Source organism: Onychostoma macrolepis, chromosome 20 (assembly GCF_012432095.1).
Source record: "Onychostoma macrolepis isolate SWU-2019 chromosome 20, ASM1243209v1, whole genome shotgun sequence".
Lineage (NCBI taxonomy): Eukaryota > Metazoa > Chordata > Actinopteri > Cypriniformes > Cyprinidae > Onychostoma > Onychostoma macrolepis.
Genome location: NC_081174.1, coordinates 13435559 through 13444979, shown reverse-complemented (window position 1 = coordinate 13444979; position 9421 = coordinate 13435559). Strand labels below are relative to the sequence as shown.

General features: G+C 41.2%; 1 protein-coding gene across 1 annotated transcript; it reads right to left on the bottom strand.

Moving 5' to 3' along the window:
* Window positions 1-2715: 2715 nt before the first annotated feature.
* six4b (SIX homeobox 4b) lies at window positions 2716-9201 on the bottom strand. Its single transcript, XM_058755717.1, has 3 exons — window positions 8468-9201; window positions 6181-6818; window positions 2716-3613 (listed from the first exon to the last, which is right to left on the bottom strand). Exons 1-3 carry the CDS (start codon window positions 9199-9201, stop codon window positions 3159-3161), a joined length of 1827 nt encoding a protein of 608 aa, XP_058611700.1. The 3' UTR covers window positions 2716-3158.
* Window positions 9202-9421: the final 220 nt, after the last annotated feature.

The window sequence follows — 9421 nt, the reverse complement described above, 5'->3', positions numbered from 1 at the left end:
AATGGTTTATGAGCATCCCTTACATTTAATGGACTATTGACATTGAAGTCATGCAGCACTGCCCCCTGCTGGTTTGGATGTTTTAAGTTGCCAAAAGTAAAAAATAAAATAAAATAAAAAATAATAATAAAAATGTAATCTCTTTATTTTTTTTTTTTTTTTTTTTTTTTTTTTTTTTTTACAATTACTGTGATAATGGATGTGCAAAACCAGTCTTGCAAAAACTTTCATCCTCAGAAATATAAATGTTGACTCAGTATTTTCATTAAGAAAAACCCTTAAAATATAGCTCCCTAAGTTTTTTTTTCCTCTTGATTTAAAAGGGGTTGTACAGAAGTGGTGGGTCTCAGACCCAGTTGCCCTTTGACCTCACATTAGCACAGTATATAGTGCTGTGGCGCAGTGGGCACGAGGGTCCGGTTACATGTGCTTCACAGTCTGCTGTGCTTCACTAAATGTCACACTTTGAAACCTCCAGAAAAAGTCAGGGGTCAGGTTCTTTAATAAGCCCATTTCTGCAGGGTTCCTCCTTTTTTATGGGCTGTCTTTTCCAAGATTTATGAACATCTTCACTGTTTTTAAAAACACACACTGAAAATTGCTGTCTTGTGGAGCGTTAATCTATTATTACTTCCTTCATATCTGCTAAACCATTAAAAAAATGCTGGTTTTGATGTACTTTTCTCATATGTAATATTTGGTTGACTTCATTCACACTGAATGACCGTTCCTTGTACTTTACATTCTTTTGGTGAAACTGGAGAGCGAATTAAAAAGAAGGTGTTTTTCTTCTCTTCGGTGCCTTTTGTTATAAAGGATGAAAAGCGCTTTAAGGTCACCCAATAAACCAAGTACAAGGAGATGGAGTGACGTATATTGTATTTAAATAATACAAAAAAAGCAACATAACACCGCTTCCCATGAAATGCACAGTGACATATAGTCTGCCAAGGGGAAATAGGGGACATGAAACACACATGTCCCTCTCTCTTGCGCCCACAAGTTCTTTGCTCAAAGCTCCAGACAATAGTGCTTTCTTACCCCTCAGTATTCCAGGAGGCGCCATCTGATACCTGGCAATCAGCTAATCTGGTGCCCTAGGCGACAGGGTCACCTTTGGGCAGGTAACAATAGATTCTTTACCCAATGTGCTTTTTTGTCTCCTTCTTTGTGCGAGGGAGCAAATCCTACCTGGGCGCCATTCAATTAGCGCTGACTCACACGGACTGGTGTAGACAACTGTGTGTCAAGAGAAGGAAATGTTCCCACGCCAGTAAACTGACTTTGTCTCCTATTGTCACACTTTTATGAGCAACCAAAGTTTGCATAAATACATGTCTCATTAATTTAATTACCTGCTGTCTTATTGCATTATACACTACAATATCTAGATATGGAAGAACAGAGACTGTCCTGTTTAGTAATACTAAGAAGAGAGTATATATCTTTTATCACCCTTTCATAATCTACCAAATGATGAGCCTGCGTTTTGCCATAGAGTTCGAGCCAAAAGTCTATTCTTGCTAGATCATGTGAGGACGGTTCAGGAAATCTAATAAGGATATGTAACTTCTCCTCATATACTCTGGCTTTTTGGATGACCTTTACTTTGAGTAATGTCATGACAGGTACCATATGACACTTTAAGAGTGAGCAGGGGCTTATTCAGCTGCCAGGCTTTGGCTAGAGATCACAGAGGACGCCCCTGGTGAGAACACAAGCTTGATCTCCACCATGCTGCATATGTGTTCGTCCATGCATTAGTAATGTCTGAGATCACCGCCAGCCATCCAGGGGGTCCAAGTTGTAGCCTGATCTGGTTAAATGGATAGAGTCTTGGATGTCCTTTAGACAGACATCACGCCTGCCATTGGTTAAAAACGTATAGCTGACTTACCTGGTGCTTCCAATAAGAGATGATTCATTGAAAGTGATGTCATTCCCTTTACTTATTGAATTATCAGGCTTAGGACTCTAATGTGAAACACCGGTGTCAGTGACATAGACGACCATCGGATCATTCATTATATATGTACAAATATAAATATTTAATAGGGTGGAAGGGTTTAGAAAAATAGGTTTCTTTCAAGCAGGACTGACGTTTTAAGGTTTCTTGTGGTTCTTGCAGTATGTACAGAGCTCGTGTTTGGTGTAAAGGTGCGGTCACATTAGCAAAATTTCATGACTGAAATTATGCAAATTTGTATATTATGTACAGCTCGCACAGAAGTCACTTTCAAACGAAGCAGCTTGCTGTTGGTCAACAAATTTATGTGACTAACTTGAACCTGTTGCGAAATCGGTGTGAGGAATCTTTCTCCCTCATGCAAAATTCCCAATTTGAAATTCGCTTATGAAAATTTGCCGAACTACTGTAAATGTGACCGCACCTTATGAATATTCATCTTGTCCTACAAAGCTCACAGAATTCAGCGCCAGGCATTTTCTAATGCTAAAGGAAATGAAAAACACGTCCAAATCATTGTAAAACAGTTGTCACACAAATAAACAAAAACAAACACTCGTACTTCGGTTACTCCTGGTGAATTCTTGCAAACAAATGGCTTGTTTTCTAGCCTAGCTTCCTAGTATATTAACAGTTTATGAGGAAGGCACATGTGACCAGTTGCACTAATGGTCAAGATTATATACTTAATAGTCCACATTGGGAAGCGTAGAAAGAGAGTTTGAATAAAAAATTCTGTAACATAAAAGTCCAACATAACAAAATAACCTTTATCAAATTTGCATCGTCACACTCAAAGAATTTAAATACAAAAGAGCATAAACAACAACAACAACAAAAAATGCATCTGTGCTTCAATAAAATCTTGTTAAAAGAAAACAATCATTATAAAGCTGCATTTTTTGATTCAGAGCACATTTGTGCTTTTTAACTGGTCTTTTCGTACATTTTTTATGAGGTGAGAGTAAAGACAGTGCATGTAAATAATCTTCAGAAGGTCAGTGCATTGCCTGGTACATTCTGCAGCCCTCTTAGTGCAAGTTGGGATATCTGAGGACAGGAAGGCACTGTTCGCATTTTATATCCATCATCAGGGTTCATTTGAAAATGATTTGTGCTTGCAGGGTCCGTAAGGGCACAATGCGGCGTGACAAAACCAGTGAAATGCAGCTCTTCGTTGCTAATGATATAATCATAGGTCACTTCCATCATCGTCCATCTGTACAGTCTGCAGCTTGGCCAGCTCTTTCCCTTCCATGTCCAGATCCCCACAAACAACCCTGATTGGACCTTCTCCTGCCCTAGACACAACTTGCAGGCTGTTGGGCAGCTGAACATCTTGAGACCTGTAGTCTGAAGACAGGGCTACACTGTCCTCTTGAAGGCCACGTCCTGCTTGATTCAGAGTGTGGTGTACCTCGGCTGTGGCTGTGACTGTAGGGGGAAGTGAACCACCGGTAGAGGAAGAAGAAAGGAAAAGGGAGGCTGTGTAGCCCAGGTTGCTGCCTTGGTCCAGGGGCATTTCAGAAGGATAAGTGTAGCTTCCAGACACATCCAAAGGCTCCTGCTTCACAGTCTGGGTGTAAAGCAGGGTTTGGCTCGAGTGTTGAGGAGAGTCACTGACCACGTTCCCCAAAGGAGCAGAGCCTGAATGGGGGATAAAAGAGAAGATCCAGTTCAGCAAATGTAGCTCTACATGTCTGGTAAACTTCATAAATTATTGAATATATGCAATTAAAGCAATTTAAAAAAAAGAAATATACTTGAACTTTGATATGTATTGTTTCAGATGCACATTATGTTGTTTATGACAAAATCTTAGATTTCAAATTCTGACAGTTCGCCAGATTTTAAACAGTAAATGTCTGTTTTGAAGCTCTTTAAGGTAACATAACTGATCGCTGTATCCACCTCAAACTGCAGCACGGAGCACACGTGAACTGCTCTTCCGCTTAACTAAACCTTATAGCACTAAATAAACATGAATGAACATCAGAAGGTATGTTGAAACAACTTACTGAAATACATAATATGAAATGTAATAGCTCAATCAGTGTTTCAACCATGAAAGAGGTCAATAAAACATGTGACATGTTTTCCTCAGGAAAGTCCATAGCTAGTAGTTAGCAAGAAAAAATTATTTAAGAGAAGAGCATACTGCAAAATATTGCTTAGGTATATTATTTATTAAGTATTACAAATGCATTATATTTTACATAACATCTCATTGATGAAAGAATTATTTTATGTATGCCTGAATACATCTAATTCTGTCAAAAATGTATGTTTGTAATCTTTAGAGTCTATTTTCTCAGAAAGGGTATTATATGCTAATGTATTATATTTCATATTATGTAGAAACATAATCATTAAATCATTAGAAAGCAAAGACTTTCCTTTTTGATTCATTGCCTAAAACTGAAAACTTCAAGTTCAAACCGACTCCAACGAAAATGATGGAGCAGCTCGCATATCGTGCTGTACTTCAGGGTAACCCTAAACACTTTGGCCGGGACATCAACCCTTCCCAGTTTAATACAATGTTCTTTTCTTTTAGTTGGCAATAGCCGCTTGTAACAACTCAATAGCGAATGGATGAGAGAGAAAGGACAGAGCGTGAAAGTGTGATCTGTTTATCCAGATGGGACTCCTTCGTTGCTATCTCAAGAGGTTTGCTTATGTCCCTCTCTGTTTCCTTTATTTCATTCTTTCATTCTTTCAGTCAATATCTCTTTGTACCTCTCTTGCTTCTTTTCTTCAGAACTTTTCTAGTGAACTGTAAAATGAAACACCTTTTTCATTTTCTGTTTGCGGTTAGACTTGCTATGATTTCCTTGTAACTCTAGAATGTGGTTCTTGGCACATGTCTCTTGCAGTGACAGCCTCTGGCTTTCAGCCAGACACTTTTCTTCCATTAGGCTTGCACAAATGTCTGATAAATAATCACAGCACCCAAACCCCTCCTCCCCCGCTTCATACTCGCTCACTTTCTGAAACTAGACCCAAGTTTTCTACAAGTTTTCTTTAGCTTCCCGCAGACATTGCTTGTGGGAGGGGGTTGTTGTATAGAGGGGGTCAGGAATATATTTTCTTTCCATCTGACTTATACGGTTTACTCAGTCCTCTTTTTTCATCTTGACGACTATACAAAAGAAAAATCTGAAACAATATCTCGCAAGTTTTGACTTCATAGACAAAATGGTGCTGCAAGGAAATTTCTATTGTTTCTTTGTATTTGTGAGGCACTGGAGATCAAACTTTGTGTTTTTATGAAGACATGTTTTATTGAATTGCCTTGAAAATTATGGGCACAAGGAAACAGGGTTTTGGCTAAACAATTTTAATATCGTCTTTTTCTTGCTGGATCGTTTGGGCTCAACTGTTTTCCTTCTAAATCAAAAGTTCAGCCAGGGGTGGGTTTGTTTTTATGTGGCTCGTAAACTGCATATTAAAGGATAAAACAGACGAGCGAGAGAGGAGCAGAACGCAGCTAGCCTTGCTGTTATTGATGTGGCCATAAAATATTCATGGAAAGAACCATTAGTGAGTGGTTAGGGCCATGGAGGGGAGGTGGGGACCGTGTTGAGAGACTGCGTTTGGTATGATCCTCTAGCCAGTTGACCTGGACCCCCACATGCCTCTCACAACTTCACCCACAATGCACTCCAACTGCCTGTGACCCACAAGGCTTTCTTGCAAAACCTCTGCTCTTTTGCACTGAGCTCTGCGGTCACTTTTGGCAAGCTTAACCACATAAATGTTCAGTCACAGTATTCTCCAAAGTGATGATGTAATTACTCTGGCTCTCATGAGCTCACTAGAAGTGCTCGGACTACTTTAGATATTGTTGTTATTGTATCTTCAAAGACATATGCTTGAGACGCAGAGGCGCAAATCAGCCATTTTGAACTGGAAATGTCAGGAAAACATTATGTATATACCCAATTTACAGAAAGAAACAACCCAAAAATGAAACATTTGGTCATTAATTACTCACTCTCATGTTGTTCCAAATCTGTATGCTGACAAAAGCCCATACAATAAAAGTTAATGGCATCCAAAACAACATTGAACCCCAATGGCATTCATTATATGCACAACATATCTTCTTTTGTGTTCTGTAGAAGAAAGTAAGTCATATACAAGTTTGGAAGAACCTGAAAGTTAGTGAATTCTGACAGATTTCACAATATATCTAATAAATGGCCTCCTACCATGAGTGGTTGATGTTGTGGATGGGGGCAGCATTAAAGGAGGAAGCCCCATGGTGGTTTCACTTCCAGGGAGATTGACCACACTGTAACTGCTGAGATGAAGGCCTCCTGAGGTAGTGGATGGAGTGGAGGGGGCCGAAGCGAAGGAGACCACTGAAGAAATGACTCCATCTTCAGCATTGGAAACCAGAGTCTGCATGGCCTCCAGCTTTCCAGAAGCAGTTTCAGAAACCCCCATTGAGAACGGAGCATAAGACACAGAAGACCCACCTAACAGCCTCTCCTGACTGTGATGGGAGACCCTCTGGGGATCAAAGGTCAAGAAATGGCCACTCGTGGCTCCAAGTCCATTCAGGAGAGCATTGCTACTGTGTGACTGAACATAGGCTCCACCGTTGATGTAGTGAGCATTCACACTTGCTAGATCACCGTTAAAACTCATTCCTCCAGCTACGTGTGAAGGCATTTTGACATCTCCAATTTGTTGGATGACGGTTGTTCCTCCATCCGAGTAAACCGTAGGGGGGGCTGTTCCGTGTGCGATTGAGCTCGAAGAGCCGCTGGAGAGGGGACGTGGTGACAAGTCCTCTTGACCTTTACTGGACTCATCTTCTGTACTGTGATTGCCATCTGACTCACTGAAATAAAGAACCATTTTTAAAGAAACAGACCAATGGTTTATTTATTGCTTTGGTGCTAAACAGTTGTGTTTGGCATGGGATCCTGCTTTTTCTACAAAGCCATCAACAATTTGCAGTCTTATGAATTTGGTTTGTTCATTTTGAATTATTGCAGTACTTTAATTAAATGTAATAACAATAAATAGTATTAAAATGCCCATAATCATTTGAAAATGTATCTGGTAAACTGGTAAAGCTGTGTACTGTAAATCTGTCAAAAAAGACATTTTCCAATTGATTTCAAAGTTTATTTGTTTCTCTCAGAATCAGTGAATTAAAAGTACTCATGATGAAGAAAGTGTGTACTAAGACATGCCACTAACTGCTTTATCAGTAGCATTATATGCACTTGTGTTGAAACACTTAAGGAAATAAACTTTATAAACCAACTGTCCGATTTTAAAGCACACAGCAATCACAAATACTGTTAAACTCGACCTCTTTATGGCTTCTAAAAGCATACCGCTATAATAAAAATCATTTTCTGTAAATATCTCAGTCATCATTTCTAAAGTGGACCTCTTGCCCCCGGGGGTCAAAAATCAGATAAAAGGATCTGAGCTCTTGAAGGCATTTGGTGGGTCTCTTTACAGACTATGACAGCTGCGGGTGCATCGTTCACAGTGACTCGAGCAGCCAAGCCGCATCTATACAAAGATCTTTTTGACACGACAAGCCGTTGGTCCTTTCTAGTCCAAAAAGCACCCATAAGGAGTTCATGGACATCTTCGTTCAAACAATGAGTAATTATCTTTGACAGTGCAACATCAAAGCAGCGCTTACTCTTGACGCATATGGAAAAGCCTGACCTCCCTTATTTACGAGTCTCAAGATTTATTATTTATGTTAAAAGCAGCATTTTGCGGGCATAATGGTTAAGAGTTATTTCCACCGCAGTTTGAAACGATCTGCAAGCAAAAGTTTACAAATACAGAGCTGCTTCTTATCTGCCTCAGATGCCTCAAGCTGTGAGTAGGATTTTGGCCACGTCAGGAGATTGAGTGCAGATCTCTCTGACTGATTATCAGGGTGGAACAATGACTTTAAAATCCAGAAACAAACATAGACAATGGCTATGGTAATGTAATGGCTGATCATATCTAAAGTAAACCTAGGGTCTGCTGGGGTTGTATTTGAAAGCAGCAACATGTCTATTAAAATGTTTGTCAGGTCTTTGTTTTGCTTATCCAATTAATGTGACCCTTTTAATTAAATCTGCCAATTTATGAAATGTCTACATCGCTAAAAGAGTACAACTCAAAATGTGGGAAAGAAGAACTTTTAAGTAATTCTTCAAAAAATGTAGACTACTTTTTAAAAATTGTCTAGACTCATCTGAACAATCTATAGCGCATCGTAAACTTTTTAATTTTTAAAGTAGGCTAGCATAACCAACTCAAGAAGCCAAAAGGGCTTTAAATAAGAAAATGATTTATTTTTAAGAGTAAACGCGTCACGGTCTCCACGTTCTTCAAAACTGCACCTCATTGAAGCGCTCAAAGCTTCGTATTTCAAAACATTGGTGAAACGTGTCCTCCATACGCTCTCGCGCATTCCATCATACGTTTTCCGCTCTCGATAACGACTTAAATATAACTGCGGCTTACCTTTTTGACTGCGCCTCGGATGGATTTCTGTCTCTCTGCCTCCTGTTTTTGAACCAGTTGCTGACCTGCGTCAGAGAGAGTCCTGTCATTTTGGCCAGATTTCGTTTCTCGGCTGGAGATGGGTACCGGTTCCGCTTGTACATATCCTTCAGCGCGTTCCTAGACCTCTCTTTGAAACAATACACGGTCTCCTCTCCGTCCCAGATAGTCCGAGGCAGAGGATATTTCCTGCGTAAGCGATACTTGTCCACTGCACCCAGCGGTCTGCCCCGCGCCTTCTCCGCTTCGATGTAGCGCGCCTTGTACCACATATCCTGCAGAGACGAGTGGTTTGACGGACTGAAACTGTGGTTCTCCAGAATGCAGTAGAGCTCTTGGTAGCGGGCCTGGTGGAACGCGACTATCGCTTGCGCTTTCAGGATGCTTTCGTTCCCCCGCAGCAGGTCACTCTGCGGCAGTGACCAGAGGAACCTGGCCAGGCGCTCCACGTTCCCACCCTGCAGCAGCGCTTCGCAGACGCATGCAACCTGCTCGGGGGAGAAGGCCAGGGAGGCCGGTGAGCAGTCCAAAAGTTCGGCATTCTCCATCGGCAACTCCGCGGGGTCCAGCACTGACAGCTTGACACTCCCACGATTCTCCCTCTTGATCTCATCGGCACTAATGACCTCGCTTGAGGAAGAAGACATTTTGAGCGCGTCCTGATAAGTCACTCCTCTGGGTTTCAGGCAGCACATCAGGCGATCGGGTTTCGCCCCTCCATCCAAGCACGATCAGGTATCTGGCCGCTGTGTGGTGTGGATAAGATCTGGCGTCCCCCGTTCCACCACAAGTTTAACTCCACAGCCCACGTTGGAAAGGAGTCCAAGTCCTGAGCGCATTTTGATTCGCTGCTCTGCCCCTGCTGGGAGGAGCGACTGGGATGTGAAGACAAATGTTTGCGCTGGGAACGTCCAT

Bases quoted from the DNA above. Each gene is read 5' to 3' on its own strand.
- six4b (XM_058755717.1), bottom strand. From the start codon at position 9,201: ATGTGCTGCCTGAAACCCAGAGGAGTGACTTATCAGGACGCGCTCAAA. The intron at 6,819-8,467 runs GTAAGCCGCAGT...TCTTTATTTCAG, and splicing joins TCCGAGGCGCAGTCAAAAAG to TGAGTCAGATGGCAATCACA. The intron at 3,614-6,180 runs GTAGGAGGCCAT...TCCCCCATTCAG, and splicing joins CACAACATCAACCACTCATG to GCTCTGCTCCTTTGGGGAAC.